The sequence below is a fragment of the Littorina saxatilis genome, linkage group LG17, assembly GCF_037325665.1.
Source record: "Littorina saxatilis isolate snail1 linkage group LG17, US_GU_Lsax_2.0, whole genome shotgun sequence".
Classification (NCBI taxonomy): Eukaryota; Metazoa; Mollusca; class Gastropoda; order Littorinimorpha; family Littorinidae; genus Littorina; species Littorina saxatilis.
This window is the reverse complement of record NC_090261.1, coordinates 19554866-19578001: the sequence shown is the minus strand read 5'-3', so window position 1 is coordinate 19578001 and position 23136 is coordinate 19554866. Positions and strand designations below refer to the sequence as shown.

The following is a 23136-nucleotide window of genomic DNA, read 5'->3' as shown; positions in this document are numbered from 1 at the left end:
CTTCGTTTATTAGATCTTAACATAGCGCTCTGCCTCATTTGTTTGAGATTCTTTCATGCTGTTTGTTATTAAAATATTTTAGGTGAGTGTGCTGACCAGTCGCAAGAGCAGTTCCACGCCAAGCCTGAGCGACGTCAACGACACGAGATCTGTCGCTAGCACTGAGCAGGCCTCATCTGCTGAAAACTTGACCTCCAGTGTTCGAGCTGTAAGATTTTTGTTTTCCTTCTTTATTGACATATTTCACAGAGAAACTGAACTTGTACTCTGTTAACGAGGAATCTGTTCAAGAATTAGAATTAAGTTACTGTATTAGCAATTTGCGGTAGCTGTAAACTTGAATTCAGTATATGTACCAGATAAGCGACAATTGCATCACAATAATTTGATGCAATGCTTTCCATGCTGTTGTCTTTTGCATGACAGTTGAATCCTGTACACCAAACGCATGCGTATGGACAGAGCCTTTCATTTCATTCAAACATTTACTCCTTGGCAAGTACATAGGGATGGTCAGTGAGAAATGGCTGCATGAATACGGGCCTTTGCAGTTTGGGTCTTTGGAAATTATGGTATTTGTCTTTGTTCCATGCTCAGGTGGCCCAGAGTGTAGCAGAACGTATGGTGAGTCTGTCTGACGCAGACACCGACCCTGTTGTCACGGTAACGCTAGACCCAGCAGAGGAACAAGGGGCCACCGCCGCTGAACTCTCCGGCGATGAACCAATGGTGGTGGTGCATCGTGAACCAGACATCACCACCTTCCACCCACCACCACCTGCCAGAACCTCCACCACCTCCAACAGCAACTTTGCCGCCAGCGCTCACGCTTCAGCTTTGGACAATGCTGCGGCCAGTTTTGACCCCCATGGCTTTCTGGGACTGTCCAGTGCTGCGTCCGTTTTGCTTGGAGCGGAGGGGGGCTTGAGAGGAGCTGAGGGGGGAATCCGCGAACAGATCCACAACCGCCAGAATGCTAGGGATAGAGTAGCTAAAGCTAACGAAGGTGGGTCTATGGGTGTGTTTTTGTTTGTTTGTTTCCTCTTCTTTTGTGTTTGTGTGGTTTATATTTGTTTTTATCTGTGTTACATGTTCAAGCATTTATGTACTTTTTGTCGTAGTTAAATTGCACTTGCTATTTTGGTTCTATTGACCAAGTTGATTCCTGAGAACTTATAAATTGTATTAATGTTCCAAGGTACCATGGAGGACTGCTACTTGTTTACTCTCAAATCAGTTTTGGGTTAAACCCTGTGAACTTCATTTCAAAGAAACAAATGTGGCTTTCGGAGATGCCTTGTGTCTAGAAGGCTGCATCTGGAAGGGATTTAAAGCTGCTGTCTTTAAAAGTAACTGAAAAACATGTTCAACACAAAAGTTTTCAAATAAAAGGAAATGTTGTTGTTGTTTATGTAAGAAGACCCATGTTGTTGCTTTCAGCGGCCAAGAAGAACAACAGCGATGGAACGACCCGCGGGTCTCCCACCAACCTGATGAGCGTGAGTGTACCCAACCTGCCATCCTCGATGGAGCAGACGGTCACTCTACTGGACACGTTTGCTGCTGTCGCCCGCCGCAACCTGTCGTCCGGCCACCAGAGCAACCTGCCTCGCAACTCGAACACCTCTAGTCTTGTCCGCATGGCGCTCTCCCACTCTCCCAGTGAGTCAAACGTAGTTGTATGAACAATGTAGGGTGAGATACTGAAAGAAAAGGTTTAGGGATTTGCTCTGTCCATACTGGTATGTTGATTTTTTTGTCTCGCAGATTCATTCCTCTTGTTTGCTACTTTGATGGAAAGTTTGTGATTTCTTGTTCAAGTGGTACGGGACACCTATGATCAGTGTGTTTTCTGTAAAGTGTAGTCAGACGTGAGGTGTAATTATTACACATTTAATAATTTGATTGTATGTGGCATTGTTATCTGTAATTTTCTGAATAAAATTGTTTAAACCAAAGGTTACACATACCTTGACAGCAAAACTTGCTATAAAACAGCAGCTGGAGTAAAACTTATTCTTTACATTATCCCTAGTTGCATTCTTATTGTAATCGTTCTTTCCATTCTGTACAGTCTCTGATTTGAAACCTTCAGTAATCTGAGAAAATTTGGTCTATGAGGAGGGGGAGAAAACCTGTCATTATAAGAAAACAAGGAGTGAGTCTGGAAACCAGTTTTACTGTCTCCAAACACCGTCCAAACTCCGCACTCACCTTACCCTTGCAGGTGGCTGATTACACGCACACACCTGGGTAGCGCGACTCTTGTTGCTGCTAGCTTTCCACTGGGAGGAAATGGCCCGAATTTCCCAGCATGGGGATAATAGAGTAAATGAAATGAGAAAACTGAAATGAAAACCCTGTAAGTGTATTTGCTGGCAGACAACTTGCTGAGCACGGCCCAGAGCTACCCCAGCCTGACCAACTCCAACGTGCCCACGTCCAACACGCTGACCACCACACAGACCATGGCCAACATGACGTCGCTGCTCAGCCAGGCACTCACCCGTAGTCTGCCCTCAACGTCCAGCGAGAGTGACGAGTTTCTGGAGACGTGTCGAGCCACCTCGCTGCTTGCAGAACTCGAGGATGAGGAGGACCTGCCCGAGCCTGATGATGATGATGACGAGAATGACGACGAGAATGAAGATGATGATGACTATGAAGATGTGATGGTAAGTTTTGTAAGGAGTGATAATCGAAATGATCATGTGTTGTATTGGTACCCCCCGCGGGTTAGGGGGAAGAATTTACCCGATGCTCCCCAACATGTCGTAAGACGCGACTAACGGATTCTGTTTCTCCTTTTACCCTTGTTAAGTGTTTCTTGTATAGAATATAGTCAATGTTTGTAAAGATTTTAGTCAAGCAGTATGTAAGAAATGTTGAGTCCTTTGTGCTGGAAACTTGCATTCTCCCAGTAAGGTCATATATTGTACTACGTTGCAAGCCCCTGGAGCAATTTTTTTATTAGTGCTTTTGTGAACAAGAAACAATTAACAAGTGGCTCTATCCCATCTCCCCCCTTTCCCCGTCGCGATATAACCTTGAACGGTTGAAAACGACGTTAAACACCAAATAAAGAAAGAAAGAAAGAAAGAAAGTGTTGTATTGGTAGGTGTGTATTTTATTCATGTTATGTTATGTTATGCTTTGTTATGTTATACTGTTTTATGTTATTTTATTGATCGTGTCATTGCTATAAAAAAAACAATTGTGGGTTGAGAGCTTGAGATCTTTTAGCTTCTGCTCTGACTCAAATTGAGGGTCAGATTTAGATTTAGTTTTCAGTTTGGATTAAAGATAAAAGCCAGTAAATAAGTACAATATTTGCAAACTTTTTAATTCATCACATCTCTGTTCTTTCAGGAGGATGAAGAGCTAGACACACGCGATCGCCGATCTTGGGACGACGACTACGTTCTCAAGCGCCAGTTCTCTGCCCTTATCCCAGCCTTTGATCCTCGCCCTGGCCGCACCAATATCAACCAAACGTCAGATTTTGAAATCCCAACTCCAGGGACGGAGCCCCCCTCCTCCCCTCCGACCCCTGGCGAAATTCTACCTGCTCCCAAGCTGGTTCTCTCTCTTAGTGCACATTGTCTACCTGGGGTGAGTTGTCTGGTTTTCGCAAACCACCATGATTCTCCCCTCCACCCCCCCCCCCCCCCCCCACTCCACCCTTTCTCTCTCTCCATCTCTCTTGTCTTTCTTTTCAGCTCTTTTGTGTAATGTATTTTGTTCTCAGCTCAGCATGTTAATTCTCTAACGTCCTCTTTCTTTCCTTGTATCTCACTCACTCTCTCTCTCTCACACTCTCTTCATCTCTCTCTTCCCCTCTCATGTTTTGCAGTCCACCACAGAAGATACTGCTTCAGACTTCTGTTCACCAGTCTCCATTACCTAGAAGCCTGGTACTAGCCTCCTATTACACAAATCTTTGCTGAGGGAAAAGAAAATGAATGTGGACACTGAACCATAAATAGCTTACACCCAATTTCCTTGTTCTTACTTTAGGAAATGTCATCTTGCATATGTTCCTCAGTGATAATAAACATAAAAAAAATGTTCTTTTTTTTTTAAGGCAACTTTTGAGGGAGAATAGTGAGAACGCATTTTAATCATTGGAAGAGAGGGTGGCAAATCAGAACACGAGACGAAAAGAAAAACTCATGATTTTGATAATTTGTGTATATGTTGCCATGGTTTTCTCTCCAGATGACAGACGAGGCAGTGATTCTGGAGGAAGGACCGTGCTGTATATTCAGGTTTGTGCAGCAGTTGCTGGCCAGCGGACCCCTTAACGGCCGTAGTGAGCGACTGCGGCGTATATGGGAGCCCACCTACACGTAAGTGTTGCAGATTTATGATTGAGTTCCAAGCGCTTTTCTATACCACATATTGAAGTATAATCTGAAATTGAAACTGATTGTGTATGTGTGTGTGTGTGCGTGAGTTTGCACATGCCTAATGCACATGTGCTTGTGCGTTTGTGTTTGCGCTTATGTGTACATATAAATGCATGTGTGCATTTGTGCTAAAGGTGTGAAAATAGGTAATTGTGCTTTGCTTCGTGTGTTCTTGGCAAGGTCATCTGTATGACACTTTATTTTTGTCTCAACAGGATCCGGTACAGAGAGGCCAAGCCGGAGGAGTGCAAGGAAGTCAAAGATGAAAAGCCCAAGGTAAAAAATAGCGTGTAGACTGCACAAAATCAATTGGCACTCAAGTTGCTCTGCATTTTCACTTTTCTGTCCATCTTCTCAGTACAGTGGAACCCCCCTTTTAAGACATCCTCTTGTTTAAGACCCTCCTTTCTCACACCCTCCTTTCTCACACCCTCCTTTCTCACACCCTCCTTTCTCACACCCTCCTTTCTCACACCCTCCTTTCTCACACCCTCCTTTCTCACACCCTCCTTTCTCACACCCTCCTTTCTCACACCCTCCTTTCTCACACCCTCCTTTCTCACACCCTCCTTTCTCACACCCTCCTTTCTCACACCCTCCTTTCTCACACCCTCCTTTCTCACACCCTCCCTTCTCACACCCTCCTTTCTCAGATGTTCTGGTCATAGCCTCTGCAAATTTATCTCTATTTGACGACTCGCTCCTTTTTAAGACCTGATTTTCACAAATCGTTGAAGGTCGTAAAAGGGAGGTTCCATTGTACCTTCAAATACAAAGTTGGGGAACAGAATGGCTTCTAGAGCATATTAATCTGTAATTTGTGAACGATTCTAGCTTTTCCTGACTTTGTCAAGGTAGTATGACTGACAATGATCTGATAAACAAAGGGAAGTAACGCTCAACATGAAAAAAAGTCTCCTGGCACCTGAGAAAATAACAAACGTTGCAATGAACAGCCAACTTTCATCCTCATGAAATGGTGAACATGAGATCTTTATCATCATTGTTTTGTCCCTCTCATCATCATCACAATCCCCGCAACATTGGTAGCATCGGAAACCTTCAGGCAGAGCTTTTATACCCATCATGCACCCATGCAGTGATGACGGCAATGACTGTGATTATGATTATGATAATGATGATGACAGTGATAACAACATTGACGATGAGCATCATGGTGATGGTAACGGTCATGTGACAACGACGATGATGATTGTGACGTCTGCTTCTCGTTTCTAGGGCTGATCAGTGTGCAACAGAGACAAGTGCAAAGAAGTAAATAAAGAAATTTAATAACTCTGTACTTTCAAAACATGCACACAATCACTCTCGCAGACATCAATCTTCTTCTTCCGGAATCTTCAAACGTAAGTCTCATGGTTTATGATTTTGCCAGTGTGATATCAGACACACATGAAAACATTGTTTTTCTTCATCTTATTTCGTTGACGTTTGGTATCGATGAGCGGAACGTTTATTCTTTTTCTCGTTGGAAAATGTATCTTGGTTCACACAGATGAAGTCATGAATGGTGAGCTAATGTTTACAAAATATAAAGTGTAGGCTACTTATCACAATAGAACTCGATCTTTGTAGCACTTGGGGACGTTGGTGGTTTCTTCCGTAATTAACCGCTGACGTTGCCCTTCCCCGCAGTGTCCACTCGACATCATTACACACGCGTTGTGCACACATGTACACCTACACCTTCTGCAACACACACGTGCAATATCTGTTATCATCAAGTATTGATTTCAATCGACATCATTCAATTTGTTTCTCTAAAACAAACACAGAAACAAAAGTTCACAGACTGACACAAACACATGGAAAAATGAACAATACCTGTGTTTCCCTGTGAATTAATAATGTTAAAAGGTTCTAGCGTGTTTTACCTGCAGTTAGTGGACCTTTGGAGTTTGAAAGAATGTGAAAACCCGTCCACGGAAGGTGAAAATACGCCAGTGCTATCTTCGTGGCTTCTTGACTGCTGCCATCTTGGAGTCAATCCAAACGGTCAGAGAATCGCATCCTAGCAACCTCAACTGAATATCATTCATGTACATATTCGCTGCACAATACGATGGCACGCTGTTTCCTTTTGCTTTCCTCGTTTATATTTCTTTCAATGAAGACAAACAAATTCTCGCCTTGTACGCTGCGATAGTTTTGGAATAATGGCGTGAGCGTTGACGTCATATGTATACAGTGTCGTCATGACGTAGTCTCGGTCACTTAACTTCGTTTTGTGTACGCGACTATCTTGGACACAGTGAAGTCTCGTTTAATATGAGAGAGGGAGGCGATACACGAATTACATTCGTCACAATGATGGTAAATCAGATGAGACTCTAAACCTGATCCCTGATGCTGTGCAGGACTGGCTGACCTCCCCGAGTGAGGTGGAAGCGGGCAGGGTGCCTGAGCTGAACGCGTGCACAGTGCAGGGCGTCTTACAGCTGCTGCAGACCCTCTACGCCATCATGGAGCAGTCCTCGCCCTCCTCCTACAGGAACGGTCAGTATCAACCCTTCACATTACCAGTCTCAAGGCTCCTCTTAATTGATCCCAAAGTCCACTTTGCAAGGTCATTTTACTAACAATTCTGTGCCAAAGCTTTATGCAGCCATCTTCATGAAGTAGACTTCGGGACGTCGACTTCGCCCAATTAATGAGTGGCTTCACTTAGAAGTGTCTTGTACAGAGGCAGCGATTCTTCAAAAGGACAAGTATGATACTTGTTGACAAATCTGTTCATGGTTTGTGCAGCTGTTGAAAACGGGGGCCTGGTAGCTCAGTGGGTAAGAGCACTGGACTTTGTGACCTGCAGGTCACGGGTTCGAATCCTGGCTAGGACGGACACGGGTCAACTTTATGTGCAGACTAACAGACAGCATCCACGTCCCACCCCAGGGTCAACCAATGTAGTATGTAAAAGATCTTGGTCATTCTGCCATAAGTGCTGGTGGCTGATTACACCTAAACATGAACACACCTGGGTAGCACGACTCTGTTGCTGCTAGCTTTCCACTGGGAGGAAACAACCCACATTTCCAAGCGATGGGACAATACAGTTATAAAATTGAAATGATTTGTGATTAGATAAAAGGGTTCCACTTGTAAGAAATAAAGGGAAGTAAGTGCTGGTAATGTAGACAATGACCGTGAGTTTGGCCAAACCAGTCAGATGGCACCTTAAACAATAAGAAAGTTGAGAATGAAAGTTACTTGTGCATTTCATTGCTGCTTATTCTCTCCAGGAGACAGGCTCAGAATAACAGACCTGTTTACCCTCCCGGATTGTCCGGAATTATTATGGATTTGGGGTCTGAATTCCGGTATTACGGAAATCTACCGGAAATTCCGGTCGCGAGAACCTTTTCCGTGCTCGAGAAGTCAAAATTCTGGTTGTCACCAGGGGCCAGTTTCATAAGCCAGAAACACAGTCGACCAACTGCAGTTGTCCGAGAGAACCACAGTAATCCGTTGTTATCGGGTTTCACGAACAAAATTTCAGTCGGCCGACTGCGGGTCGTCTCACCGGAAGTCGGCCAAACACGGTGATGCTCTCCCCCCAACACTGTGTTCGGCTTACTGCGGTAAACCGAAAATAAATGTAATTATCCGCACAGCCAATGGCAGAATGCTCACACGTTTTTGGATTGTGAGCCAAACCTTGTGATTGTTCTTCGAAATGTATCTATCATGACGCAATAATCCAGGAGACAAGTCAGGGTTATGTCTTGAAGACGTCACCTTATGGCGTAAGAGGGTTAGACGTCACGCGAAGGAATTACTGAAAGTCTCGGTCATTGTTATTTTGAGCGGGCCGAGACTAGTTTTTTTTTCAAAATAGGCCATTTCCATGGTGCGAATGAGCAAACGGAAGTGGTAATGTTGCTAAATTTAGCCCTTGACTTGGCCATTCCGATTACTGTACAGTCGGTCGACTGCGGTTGTTCGCGGGTGACGGTGATTCGCTCATGAAACGCGCTTTTCGGTGACCCGGCGATCAACCACAGTCGGTTCACTGCTATCTTATGAAACTGGCCCCAGGACTGTGATTTTCCGAAAACCTATTTAGCTCAAGACCGACCGGAACGGCCTTGTCTGCACATGTGCACAGCAAGATATTTATTGGTCAACGCGCGGTTTTGTTGCATTCACCATCCATTCGGTCCAATCGACATGGGTCTGAAGTGTAAGGCCGATCTTTCTGGGGACGAAATGCCAACCAAAAGAGATAAAGTTGTACAGAAATATCGGCAAAACTATCAAGTCAAGTGGCCGTGTCTGGCGAAGTCTAAGAAGAGCGAATCACATGCATTTTGGTGATCGAATTGAGATCAGTGCAACAACAAAGCTAGTCAGTCACGAGTCACGTCCTGGCACTGCAGCCGTTCACGAACCAAGCAACGTTTTCCGAGGTTAGACGCAGCATTAGTTTAACAAAATGAACATGGAAACAAACAAAAAACACCAAATTGTGTTTGGCAAAACATGAGCCTGCTTCGCATCGAGTTTATTTGACCTAGGTCTCTGCTTCGACAGAATCTCTCAGACCTGCGAACCGATCTCTCCCTACGGTCCGTCGCGCCAGAGACATAAATTTTTTAGATAGATGTATGTCTCTGGTCGCGCTCTTCAGTGACTTGCGCTATTGCCAAAATTCAAGTCTTTCTGAATGTCCATTAATCTTTCTCCAATATAGCAAAGATCACGAATTGACAAACTTAAAAGACAATTTTTAAATGAAATAAACGAATCGGTCCTCTTAAATTAAAGGTAGCTTCTGGAGAGTGTTATTATGACTGGTTTTAATGCAGGATGGCTGATGTGACTGAATATGGTGGTTTTGTTGACATGCATCTTGACTGTAAACCTGTACTGTGGTGTGTTTTTTTAGATAAAGTAAACTTGTCTTTGTTAACTTGCATATATATCAGGTGTCTTGTGTTCTTGTGTGTCTGTGTGTGTAGTACAATACTGTTATCATCAATGTTGTACAGTAAAACCTCACACTAACGACCTTGAAAATGTCAAGAAAAATCGGTCGTAAAAAGGAGGGGTCTTTATTGGGAGTTTGGGAGGTATACTTTTTGACTCACATGCGAAGCAAAAGTGAGTCTATGTACTCACCCGAGTCGTCCGTCCGTCCGTCCGGAAAACTTTAACGTTGGATATTTCTTGGACACTATTCAGTCTATCAGTACCAAATTTTGCAAGATGGTGTATGATGACAAGGCCCCAAAAAACATACATAGCATCTTGACCTTGCTTCAAGGTCAAGGTCGCAGGGGCCATAAATGTTGTCTAAAAAACAGCTATTTTTCACATTTTTCCCATTTTCTCTGAAGTTTTTGAGATTCAATACCTCACCTATATATGATATATAGGGCAAAGTAAGCCCCATCTTTTGATACCAGTTTGGTTTACCTTGCTTCAAGGTCAAGGTCACAGGAGCTCTTCAAAGTTGGATTGTATACATATTTTGAAGTGACCTTGACCCTGAACTATGGAAGATAACTGTTTCAAACTTAAAAATTATGTGGGGCACATGTTATGCTTTCATCATGAGACACATTTGGTCACATATGATCAAGGTCAAGGTCACTTTGACCCTTATGAAATGTGACCAAAATAAGGTAGTGAACCACTAAAAGTGACCATATCTCATGGTAGAAAGAGCCAATAAGCACCATTGTACTTCCTATGTCTTGAATTAACAGCTTTGTGTTGCATGACCTTGGATGACCTTGACCTTGGGTCAAGGTCACATGTATTTTGGTAGGAACAATGTGTAAAGCAGTTCTTAGTGTATGATGTCATTGCTAGGTTTAGCTGAAGGTCAAGGTCATGTAAACGTCAAGCATGTGAGTCGTATGGGCTTTGCCCTTCTTGTTTCACAGGTGGGGCAACTGTTTGGCAGTTCAGTCTTGAAAGTTGTGTTCGTTATCCTATTTTTGTTCCCATTTGATGCGCAAATGGATTAGCATGATGCGTGTGCATATTCCAGCGCACAGACGGGCAGATACAACACACACACACACACACACACACACACACACACACGCGCGCGCGCGCGGTCTCATTGGTAATACTCGGTGATTGACCCCGGGTAAGAAGGTCAGTGTCTGTAATCTGGGACAGGAAGAGTTTCCTCTCAGACATCAAAGGAGACTATCCCATAGGTATAAATTGTATGGGTCATTGACCCGAGGTCTCAGATGGTGAGCACACACTCACAGAATACCTACACAGCAATTCATTATTGAGATGTCGTTCTAACTGCCCCTCCCACCCCTTTCTCTCCCCCCCCTCCCCCCCTTTCTCTCTCCCCCCCCCCCCCCCCCCCCCCCCACTACTTCGAGGGCAGTCCTTCAATTGTGACAGCAATATATGAGAAGATGACAGCCATAGGCCTCTGGACTTGCACGCATTACTGACTACAGACTACCACCCCGGACTCTCGATGCGTGACTAATGGCGTGCTGGATTATTACGAACTTTGACACTCACTGGTAAAACGGACAAAGTCGTTATTGCCCCTATGTTGGTAGGTCGGTCGTCTTAAAATGGAGGGCGTCGTTCTTGGGAGGTTAGTTAGAGTGTGAAAAGCATCCGTGCCGAGAAATGCGGTCGTCAAAAGGAGGGGGTCGTTCTTGGGAGAGGTCGTTACGGGAGGTTCCACTGTACTTGTTTTGCATGGTAGCACGCGTTCAAACGTGTCGTTTAATCGTTTTCGAGCTGGTTTATGGTTGATAATAAAAAAAAGATTACTGAAAGATGCCTCAAATTACTGAAAAGTACCAGTTGCATTCCTGATTTCCATTTGGGGGGGGGGGGGGGGGGGGGGGGTGTAAACAGGTCTGGAATAACTCATGACTGTTGTTGTCTTTATATAGAGCGCTTATGTCCCTTTGTTCCTTGGATCTTGTCATTAGCTCTGTGCCTCTCTTGTTATGATCCTCGGTTCCACTTATACACATTACAGACAGTGCTGCGAAAACTTGTATCAGAGTTGACAAACAATTGTATTTGGTTCACAGAACATGGTGCAGTGACAGATTTGCAGATGTTTGTTGAAAAATGTGATCTCCACATGAAATGTAGCAATAGGTGGAAACTGTGAAAGTGATCTTTTTATCAATACCTGTGCGCAAGAAGCAGAAACCAGTTGATGCCCGTCTTCTTTGCTTAAATCATGCCCTTACTTACATTAAAGCTAACATTTTGAGAGAAAAAATTATTGACTCGGTGCCAAAAAAGCAGAGTGTTACACGACACTTGAGATTGCCACAAGTTCTCAAATGTCGTATAGTTGTGTTCTTTTATTCTACGTCGCCCGTCTTCGCAGCAGCAGAAAACAACTCGTCAAATTGAGTTCGAGGATTTATTTAGCATTCCATACATACAACTGCACATCGTAGCAGAACTCAAAGTAGAAGCTTATTAACATACAAATCACGCTGGCCTATATAGTAAATACTCAATCTCGAGAATATTCTAGACCGAACATGATACAACTACATTATACGAGCCGTCTATGGACTAGAACAGTGACGTTCTCTGGCTCCGCTTGATTGGGATTCAAAGCGGGCGACCAGGCGATCGCCCGCCACGTGACGCGGGCGATTTGATCTAAAGTACCAATCAAGCGCAATCGGGCCATAAACATGGCTGCCAATTTGTTGCTGTTGGACGAGTTGTTCTTTAGTGATGATAGTGATGCGGAGTACGCCTACAATATGGAGTGTGAATGCTTGGAAGTCACACATATATATTGGAAGTCACACATAATTATGTTTGATCTCCGGTTGAAATGGTTTGCAAGATATTGACCAATTGAAGGGACTGGCTGACTGGTCAAAAGCCTCGAATCTTGTGATCTTGTCATTTGACAAGTCATCTGCATGGAATCGTCATCGATTCACATTCAACTTCACTTGAAATTACTTCAATGAATCCTATCTAAGCCCCAAAACACACTTTAAACAATCACGAGTACTTAGATTCAACCCAATAATTAAGCACAGAAGCGTGAACACGGCCTGAAGGTACAACTTTCTCTTCAGAAGTAAAAGATTCACTTACTTTCCACCCGTGGCGGCCATTTTGATCTCGCATCAGCCGATGTGTTTTGGTCGGGCGAGGCGGGCTAGCCCGCCGGCTTAAGCCGGTTGATGACCCGATTGTACTTGATTGAAAATACTTCACCCGGGCGCACCCGGGCGATCGCCCGGATTCCAATCAAGCGGAGCCTCTGTGACGTACATCAAAAGCGCCGACGCACTTAATCCGAGCGAACGCCACGAACCCACGACTCAAAACAACGTGGTAAACAACTTGTTTTGACAGGACTAGAAAGTTCACCTGCATTCTCGTTCAAACATAAATATTGTGTTTACAAAATATAATATCGGTACTTTCCCACAAAGTACAAATAAGTCAACTACAGTACATGTAACACACAAAACCGAACCAAAGCTCAGCAACGACAGCGTTTCTTAACACAGAGTTTTGGTACAATCTGTGACTTAGCTGTCCAGTTGACCTTTTTTGGCGTGACTCTGTCTAAAGGTTTCTTGGGTGCTTTTGGTATAGTCCTGATTCTCCTTTGTTTCAAGCTGTACTAGGGGTATAAATGTAGAGGCTGTTGTTTTGCATATTGTTTGTGAAATTTCTGAAGCAAAAAAAAATAACATGTTGTGTGAAGCTAAATGAAAACATTAGGCAATCTGTGGACCTTACAGAATGAAAATGAACGCACTGCATTTGGCTTAGCCCTGCAGCCAAGCCATCACTGGCACATTGTCTTGGTAACACATGCCACATAAACCTAATTAGTATGAAACTGTTTTTCCGGACTGCCGCTACAGGCGGTGCAAATGATTATGGATACTGACAGGGGAAGGGGGAGATCTTCTTTCGGACGATTCGTTGGAAACAGGTAGATGATAGTGATTATAATCCTCTCTTGGAGCAAGCAAAACAACCACCTGTGTTTGATCCACAGGCACCGGAAGATGCGCCGGACTTATTTTTCAAAAGATCATATTTAAACATCATTAAATAACATATTCTTACTCCGAATCACATTAGCATTGAGTCACCTGAGATGCTTATCACTGAAAAACGCTTACCCGGCTAAAGAATTTAAAGGGAAGCAACCCCATCACCAAAACGAAAGTGAAAGTAGCTTTGGTAATGGGCCAGCACACTGGGAGTTACCTCCCATACGGGTGTGTGCCACGTCACTTCCTCTAGGAACACGTGCCTATTCTCATACGTCTTTTTCACCTCGGAGAGGACGGTTCACTTTTTGACGCTCTGTGGCTGACCTTGCGTGTTTGAGTGACACCCGCCGGCCACGTTACCCAGCTTTTCTGCTCGCCTTGCCTACAGTTTGGTGAGCTCGTTCCCGTTTGTTGTTGGTTGTTTGCGCTGTTTTCGTTACTGTACGTTGTCCGTTTTTTGCGGACTTGTGTGTCAGTGACTTGCGTGTTTCGCCATTTTGTTGTGTGAGTTAGTTAGCTAACTCGTGTGACTTTGCTAGTAGCTCTGCGTGCCCCCTTTCTGTTTGGGCAAGTGTAGCTTTAGTATTTTGTTGACGCGAAAGCGTGTGTGTTTACTGTGTTTTCAGTCGTTTAGACTTACGTTTCAGTAAATCTTTTTCACTTTGCCACGTGTTGTTGACTAGCGTGTCAGTGTCTTGCGTGTTTCGCCATTTTGTTGTGTGAGTTAGTTTTCTAGCTCGTGTGACTTTGTTTGTAGCTCTCCGTGCCTCTGTTTTTTGTGGGGCAAGTTTAGCTATAGTATTTTGTGGACGCATTAGTGCGTGTGTTTACTGAGTTTTCCAGTCGTTTAGACTTATGTTTCAGTAAATTTTTTCGCGTTGCCACGTGTTGTTGTCAACATGTCTGATTCAGACAAGCGCCGTGGCAAGTCGGACCCCAAGGGGAAAATTAAGTCTAAGTCTTCCTCTTCCAAAGCAACGTTACTTGTTACAGACCAAGAGCGTAACACTTTGTTGGCTGTACCTATTTCGGCGCCTAGCGCTGTTACTACTTCTGCTTCTTTTGCGGCGCCTAGCGCTACTGTTACTTCTGCACCTGTCTCTACATCGGAGACTTCGTCATCGTTGTTAGCACCTGGACAAGGTGCGTTGGTTTCCTCTCTGTTAAAGTCACTGGTTCCGGAAATCCGCAGCTTGGTGCAGGCAGAGTTTCAGCGTTCCGTCGCCAGCAGTTCGGCGTTTCCGGCATCTGGCAGTGACGTCCGGGCATTGGCTTCCGTGTCTTTGTCCTCCACTTCCGGCTTGGAGCAGCGTCCTCCCTCTTCAGCGTCGGCTGGTAAGCAGAGCTGGTCCGATAGCCCTCGTGAGGCGCCTGGACGTTCTCCTTCGGGGGACAGCTCTTTCGCATCGGGTCACGACCGATACCATGCTGATCTTTCATTTCCGGCGATAACCTACGAGGCCCCGGATTTGATCGAACAGCGGCGGCAGTCGGTTTCGACTGCCGCATTTCCGGCACTCGCCGGAAGTGATGATCCGTCCGCTCCGGCACGCTACGGCGGTCGCGGCAGGATGGAGTATTCACTGACTTTCGGTCCTTCCGGATCGCGAAGTCAACCAGTGCAGCCTTCACTTCCGCATTGTGCGGTTCCGTTGGCTACACTTCCGGTTTCGGCCGGACACGCTTCTTCCTCTTCTGGTGGTTCCTTCCGGATACCAGATAGTGGATTACAGCGTGCGCCTTCCGGCCTTCAAGTGCCTAGGCTTGAGCAGGCATCACTCCACTCAGTCGGGGGAGTGACGTCAGCTCATCCAGCTCCGGTTTTTGCGGATGGTCGTCCTGCTTACCCTTTACCTTCACAAGGTTTTGGGCTGCAGGATGATGTTAGTGCTCAGGCTTTTCCGGTTTCCGGTTTGCCAGGGCATGCTTCTGCTTCCGGAACTGGTGACTTCGGTCATGGTTCCACGTGTGACTATTCTGATGCTCCATCAGTGGTCAGCGAGGAGTCGCGGGGCGTGTTTCCGTCGAAGCTCAAGTCTGTTCTTGACGTCGCGGCGGAAGTAACGTCTCGTTATTTCCCTGAAGGGGTGGTGGCTGCGGACTCTTCCGCTTCATTCGTTCCTTCTGCCATGGCGGACTTCCGGCCGGCACAGGAAGATGTTTCTTCCTTCCGGTTCGCCGAGTCTCCGTCAGTGGCTTACCAACTTTCGCATTCGCTGGTTCGTCCAGCACATGCGGGGAGTGGTATTCGGCCAGTGCCTGTTCCGTTACTGCTTCCTTTTGGTCCAGTTCCGGAATCAGCTCAGCAGTGGGTGGCTTCAGCTGCTCAAGCCTCTTCCTTCGTGCCTACGGCCAATAGGAAGCTTGGCATGCCCAATCAGAGCCAGAGTTGGCTGGCGTCTTTTGCACTCCCTAGGGCTACCCTTCCGGTTTCCCGGGAATTGCTGCCTCTCCTGACTAAACCGATCAAGCGTGATTCGGTTTTGCCGGTTTCGGAGGCTTCCCTCCTCTCTGCTGAGGAGGTTGGACGTCGGCAGATCGAACTGTCCTCCATTGCGGAGACTCTTGTTCGGACTCTGTCTCGGGCATTGACCGATTCGCTGGTTCCTTTCACTCTCAGTGAAGAACAGAATGCGGACGATGTCTCTGCGCTTTTGACCGCATTGGCCAAGGTCAATGAGGAACAATTGCGTCTTTCCTCCCTGCAGTACACCCAAGCGGTACTCTGTAGGAGGGATCTCTTCCTCTCGCAGTCCCAATTCACGGAGCTGGCTACTAGGGAGACCTTGAGAGTTTCCCCGGTCTCAGAGGAGTCTCTCTTCTGTCCGCTGGTACTGGATGCCAGACAGAAGGAGATTCAGTCGAACAAGGACAGTCAGTTCCTTGACTACACTCTGAAGGGGGTGAAACAGTCTCAGCCTTCTAAGCAGAAGCAGGCTCAGACATCGTCAAACCCCAAGCCAGCTCAGAAGCGGCAGGCTCCGCCGGCCGCTCGTGGTGGGAAGAAGAGGACGGCATCGGGGAGGGGGCGTGGCGGCTCTGGAAGTAAGCCACACCCCCAATGAAGCGCTCCCGATCTCACCCCCCTCCCGCCCTCCACCTTGGTGATGGCGGGAGGCCCCTCCCGGGCACTTTCTCGTTGGATGTCGGTAGTAGACAGCCAATGGATTGTGGGAGTGGTGAGATCGGGCTTCCGTCTACTCTGGCGGGAGGAAAAGGCGCCTCTTACCCGAGTGCCGCCGCGGTTCAAGCCCCCCTTCTCGCAGGAAGCACGTTCCGTCTTGCAGTCGGAAATTGCCTCCCTGGAGCAGAAGGGCGCGGTGGAGAGAGTTCGGGTCCACAGCTCCCTGGGATTTTACGGGCGTCTGTTCGCTGTTCCCAAAGCGTCAGGAGGATGGCGTCCCGTGTTGGATTTATCTCTCCTCAACACTTTCTTGAGGGAGATAAAATTCAAGATGGAGACGCCAGCCTCTGTCCGAGACTCTCTCCGCCCAGGAGACTGGGTGACCTCGATCGATCTCACGGACGCATACTTTCACATTCTTATGCATCCGGCCGACCGGAAATGGCTTCGTTTCCGGTGGGGAGATCAGATCTACCAGTTTCGCGCACTCCCTTTCGGGCTGTCTCTCGCACCATGGATTTTCACCATGGTGGTGAGACAGGTCTGTGCACTGGTGAGGTCCCAGGGTATCCGTCTGCGGGCTTATCTGGACGACTGGCTCATCATGAACCAGTCCCAGAGCGGCTGTTCGCAGGATACCCTGACGGTTCTTCGAGAATCCAACTCGTTGGGGTTCTCGATCAACCGGGCAAAGTCGGAGCTGACCCCGTCACAGACATTCACTTATCTGGGGATGTCTTTCGACACGGTCGCTTGGACTGTCCAGCCTTCTCAGAGAAGGGTGGACAAGCTCCAAGCTCAGATTCGCTCCACTTTACCTCTCCTGATGGCTTCCATCCGCTCGCTCGCCTCCATCTTGGGGCAGATGGAGTCTATGGCTCTTCTGGTTTCACTGGGCCGGGTCCACAAACGTCCGCTTCAGTTCGCTCTGAAGCCGTTTGTGGACTCTCCTCTGGTGGACTGGGACGCCCTCATCCCTTTGCAGGGATGGTTCCAGTCTGCGACCCTTCCGTGGTTGGACACGGAGTGGGTCTGCAGAGGTGTTCCGATCGTCGTGCTCCTCCCCGACCTGGACCTCTTTACAGATGCGTCCAGGGAGGGTTGGGGGGCACATACAGATCTTCAGACTACTTCCGGTCTGTGGACGACGGAGCAGTCCTTGTGGCACATCAACTTGTTGGAGCTAGAGGCAGTTGCTCTAGCTCTGGCCGAGTTTCTGCCCTCCCTGTACGCCAAACATGTTCGTCTGTTTACAGACAACATGACAGTGGCGGCGTACATCAACAAGCAGGGAGGCTCGCGGTCCCCGTCTCTCTCGGAGAGGGCTTGCGAGATCCTGGTGTGGTGCTTTCAGCATCATATCACGATCTCGGCCAGGTACCTTCCAGGGAGGCTGAACACTCTGGCGGATGCGCTCAGTCGTTCCGGTACAGTGCTTCAGTCGGAGTGGACGATCACTCACGGGGCACTGCTTCGCCTTTGGGCCCAGGTCCAAAAGCCTCTGGTAGACCTTTTTGCCACAAGGTACTCGAAGAGGCTTCCGGTGTTCGTCTCGCCATTCCCGGACCCTCAGGCATGGCGAGTGAACGCTCTGGACTTTCCCTGGACGGGTCTGGAGGCGTACGCCTTTCCTCCCTTTCCGTTACTCAGCCGAGTAATCCGGAAAGCGGAGATGGAGGGGCCGGCCCTTCTTCTTCTGGTCGCTCCTCTGTGGCCGTCGCAGGTCTGGTATCCAGATCTTCTTCGGCTCGCCCAAGGGCCCCCCATTCCTCTCGCACTCGTGCGAGGGGAACTAGTGCAGCCCCGAACAGGCATTCCACACGAGGAGCCCAGTCTTCTGAAGCTTCACGTGTGGAGGTTGTTCGGGACTCGCTGAAGCGCTCTGGGGCGTCGTCTTTGACTCTGGACTTGGTGGCTCGCTCGCATAGAGCGTCCACCTCTTCAGTTTATGCTTCCCACTGGAAGGCATGGACTGCCTGGTGTTCAGCTAGAGGGGTGAGTTCGGTGGCTCCGCGCTCTATTCAGGTCGCTAACCACCTCTCTTTCATGTCTTCACAGGGCGCCTCAGTCTCCTCGTTGAGGGTCCGGCGCTCCGCTATCTCGGCGACTCTTAAGCAGATTGGTCGTTCTGTTCGAGTCAGGGGCGTTATAGCTGCAGTCATTAAAGGGGCTGCTCTTAAGGAAGCTAAAGCTCGTTTGCCCGCTCCCAAGTGGGACTTGTTTTTAATCCTGGAATTCCTTCGTTCTGCGGATTTTGAGCCTTTAAGCGAGGCCAGTCTGTTCAATGTCACTCGCAAAGCGCTGTTTCTTCTTTTGTTGGCAACGGCCCGACGGGGTAGCGAGGTCCACGCCCTGTCGGGTCAGCCTGGGGATATCTCCTTTGAGCCGGACGGTTCCGCATCTTTGCGTTTCCGGCCTGATTTCCTGGCCAAGAATCAGTCTCCGGGGCAGGCCTCTCCGCTGGTTAGAGTTAAGGCTCTGACCAGCGCGTTGGCCCCGGATGACCCCGATTCGGTCAATTGCCCTGTGAGGGCACTTCGTCTGTACTTAGCCCGGACTCAGCCGATTCGGTCTAGTTCTCAGAAGTTGTTGTTTATCTCTCTCCTTACTAGGCGCGAGAAAGATTTGTCGAAGGTAACGTTGGCCCGGTGGGTGTCCTCGCTCATCAAGCAGGCTTATGAGTGGAGTCGCACAAAGAGGGGGGGGGGGGGGGTTATGCCCTCCTTGCCACTTGACTCGGCCCGAGCCCATGAAACGAGGGCGTGGGCATCCTCTCTGGCAGTTCTGCGCTCCAGACGTCTAGAGGAGGTGCTGACAACTGCGTATTGGCGTTCCGAAGATGTTTTCATAAACTTTTATCTTCGGGACGTCACAGCTCTTCGACAGGATGGCTCCAGAGGCCTTCCAGCGCTCATAGCAGCAGGCCAGTTCCTGTCCAGAACTTGATGGTGAGTTTTGATTCATTTCTAGCCCACCGCCTTGTTGATGTTATCTGCTAATGTGATTCGGAGTAAGAATATGTTATTTAATGGAAAATTTCCTAGATAAATTTTCATTTAATTAATATACTTACCCGAATCACATACTGTATTCCCTCCCACCTGCCCCGCTTATGGTTTTAAGATTTTTTAAAGCCGTATGAGAATAGGCACGTGTTCCTAGAGGAAGTGACGTGGCACACACCCGTATGGGAGGTAACTCCCAGTGTGCTGGCCCATTACCAAAGCTACTTTCACTTTCGTTTTGGTGATGGGGTTGCTTCCCTTTAAATTCTTTAGCCGGGTAAGCGTTTTTCAGTGATAAGCATCTCAGGTGACTCAATGCTAATGTGATTCGGGTAAGTATATTAATTAAATGAAAATTTATCTAGGAAATTTTCCATTATAAGCCAAACTAATTATTATTTCCATGATTAGACACTAAAAACCGATTCTTGGTTCAATTTCCCTTAAAAATAACATAGGTTTTACTTACCTACCTACTGCCAGTTTGGAGCTAGAATTTTTTGTGAATTATTACACCCCGAACTCCAATATTCCCTGGCAGTCAGGAATGCACATACGCAAGTTTTGATTGGCAGCGAAAGGGTTAAAGGGGGGCAAATATAGAAGAAAAACACTCCGTGCCAGCAACATTGCAGGAACTGCTGTACCATTTTTTGGGGCGGTTCTTAATGAAATTTAACATCACTCATTTTCATCACTGATATTATTTGAATGACTGAAGATATAAAAAAAAAGCCTCTAATCAGACCTCCGAATTGTGCTATAGTATAAATAACCAGCATCAAAACAAAATTCCAGGCAGTTTTGTAAAAGCCTAAGGCTTTTTAAAAGGGGCAGTTTGGTGGCCATCTTGGATTACTACCATGGCAACCGATGGTTTCCCCCCCCCCCCCCCCAATTTTTTTTTAACATTTTTTCCGGAGATGGACCGAGTACTTTATAGCAAAAACAATTTTTGACCTGAGAGTTATTGAACGAAAGAAATCACTTTTAACACCAGTGCCTGAGACCCCTCATCTTATGCAGACCATATTAGAGCTTTTTCAAGTCTGAACAAAATAATATACGACACACGATTCTGCGACCGGAACTGTATTCTCGATTAGTTTTTGAAAAACCTCATGTAATGCAATGGAGAAAACAAGGGAAGTAGCAAGAACTGTCGAGAGTAAAAGGGACTTTCACCCTGGAGAGCCGGAGTGGCACAGTGGTTAGAGGGGAGCATCTCGTTACTCCCCCATATCGCTACTCCCCTGGCTCGTTACTCCCCCGTGCCTTTTTATTACATTTAAGTAATGCAGTTATTACTTAATTGAATTTTCAAGAGAGAGAGAGAGAGAGAGAGCATGTTTAAAGAACTTACAACTGTCAGATCTGCCTGTACATTCGTGTACAGTACATCTTTGAAAAAAAAAGTATATCTTTTAAGCAGAAGAGATACGGGGGAGTAACGAGATGCTCAGGTCGTTACTCCCCCGTATTGCTACTCCTCCGGCTCGATACTCCCCCAGCTCGTTATTCCCTCGGCTCGTTACTCCCCCGTATTGCTACTCCCCCGGCTCGTTACTCCCCCGTATCGCTACTCCCCCGGCTCGTTACTCCCCCGTACGCAGAAAATGACTGGATAACACTGTGAAAGTAAGTTAGCATGAAATATTGTTTTTCCGGAGAAATTGTCTGGATAAACAAACAAAGAAACAAACAAAACAGCTGGACAGGGGGGGGGGGGGGGGGGGGGGGGAGGGGGGGGGGGGAACAATATTTCATGCCAACTTACTATCACAGGGTTATTCATGATCATTCCAAAAGTGATACAAACTGGCAGCAGATTGCTCTAAAAAATATGACTAATTAGGTATGTGAGCAGGAATGATATTACAGTTGAACTTTCTAAGAAACAAACAAACTGAGATAATTGGGTTTTAAAAGGGAGGTAAATTTATGGAGGTTTATGAACAGAAAATGTGAAAAAGCAAGGCCAAAAAGAGCCAGCTTACTCTTGGAGCTACCCGCAGTGGGGCACTGCGGTTATGAAATTAAAAGCCCCTCCTGTTTTTGGAACCGCAGGAGCTTTCTAGTTTGCTGTTAGGTAGATTTTTGGTTCCTCTTTCCTGTCATGCTCTCTTTTTCTTCATGAATTCTTTTCTTTTTTCTGCCTTCTTGCTCATTCACCTGTATTTTTTCCAAAAATCTCTTCTCTTGCCGCTTGTCTTGCGATTCATGTATAGTTTAATCTGTTAGTGTTCTGATGTAAGTCCAGCAGTAGATAGGTTAAGCCTATTTTAACATACTGGAAACTGGTAATCTTCCAGTAGGTATTAATTTAGTTTTACTAAAGCCTGCTGGGACACAAGTAATGGGTTAGTGCATTTGTAAACAGGAATCGCTTGACAAGTGGCCCCCTTCATTCCCCCCTTCCTCGTCCTGATATGGCTCTGCGTAGTCGGCTGGACGTTAAGCAACAAATAAACAAACAAACTCTTGGAGCTCTCAAAATGGGGCTTCCACTCTTATGTCAAAGACAGCAGAAAATGCTTGCTTCTCTTCAACTATGGATAGGGATCCTTCTCTTTTGTTTGTACCTGGCTAGAGTCACACAGAAATCTGTTGTGAACTTTTAGACTTTGTCGTGTATTTTTAGACTTTCAAAAGGCAAAATGTCCCATAGTTAGTGTAAACTAATTAGTCAAGACTTGTTTTGTTTGAAAACACTTGTTTTGTCTAGGTTAAATTAACTGGAACAATTTTGCAATAGCTTTGACTGTGCATGACTGCAAGTCTAGACTGTAAAGAATGTTAGTGTAAAAAGGTTGTGGGGGGGGGGGGGGGGGGGGTAGCACTCATGGTTGAATGACTCGTTTAAATAACAGAAAAAGGTGCAGATTTTGCATAACACGTTTCGTTGGCAACTTGGTGTCAGTTCTTGACGTGGGTTATATTTGATAGTGTAGCTATTATCGTCCCTAAAGCATCACTAAATAATGTCAGTTGTCACAGCCAACCACTTAAACATGTGCATTTTCCGGCCAGAATGAGCCGTAAAAGTCTTTGTGACGTTAAATTTGGTTTTGCTTTGTGCGTGCAGATGTTTGCTTGAACTGATTAAATGAAGAAAAGCTGTGGGTTTGACAGACAAAGATGATGGAGAAAAAAAGTCTTGTCAGTAATTCAGGACAATAAAGTAATGAAAATTAAAAAAGGAAAAGACATGACGTTTCGGACAACTTTATTATCCAAACTTTGCTCTACAATTTTGCACATACATACAGACATTAGGTAATTACATACATTTTAACCGTTGTACTTCATGATGCAGTAGTCTCCCTGTCGCACAAAGAGAACAGTCTTGTCTGAACATTTGTGAGTGTAAATTTTCACCTTGCTTCAAAGCAAGCAGGTGCATTTAAACCTTTTTTTTATGCATATATGCAGTACTGGTCCCTATTTTGTCCGGCCATGATAGTCCCAACAAAGGACACTTCCTGCTGCCCCTTTGTCTCTTAAGTTAAATGCACGCTCAAACTCCTTCCCGTGAAAATAGTTCAATGGCTCACCATCTGAGATCTGGCCAACCTTTTATA

The 23136-nt window shown here is 46.4% G+C and overlaps 1 protein-coding gene across 2 annotated transcripts in view; it reads left to right on the top strand.

The window, feature by feature from the left end:
* LOC138952777 (E3 ubiquitin-protein ligase HECTD1-like) overlaps positions 1–23136 on the top strand; it is a 124298-nt gene that overhangs the window by 62735 nt on the left and 38427 nt on the right. For both annotated transcript variants that reach the window (XM_070324502.1, XM_070324501.1), the window contains exons 26-33: positions 83–208; positions 598–1006; positions 1441–1662; positions 2383–2675; positions 3370–3612; positions 4219–4349; positions 4625–4685; positions 6788–6926. In XM_070324502.1, coding sequence (XP_070180603.1) covers positions 83–208; positions 598–1006; positions 1441–1662; positions 2383–2675; positions 3370–3612; positions 4219–4349; positions 4625–4685; positions 6788–6926 — 1624 coding nt within the window. The remainder of the gene's footprint in view (positions 1–82; positions 209–597; positions 1007–1440; positions 1663–2382; positions 2676–3369; positions 3613–4218; positions 4350–4624; positions 4686–6787; positions 6927–23136) is intronic.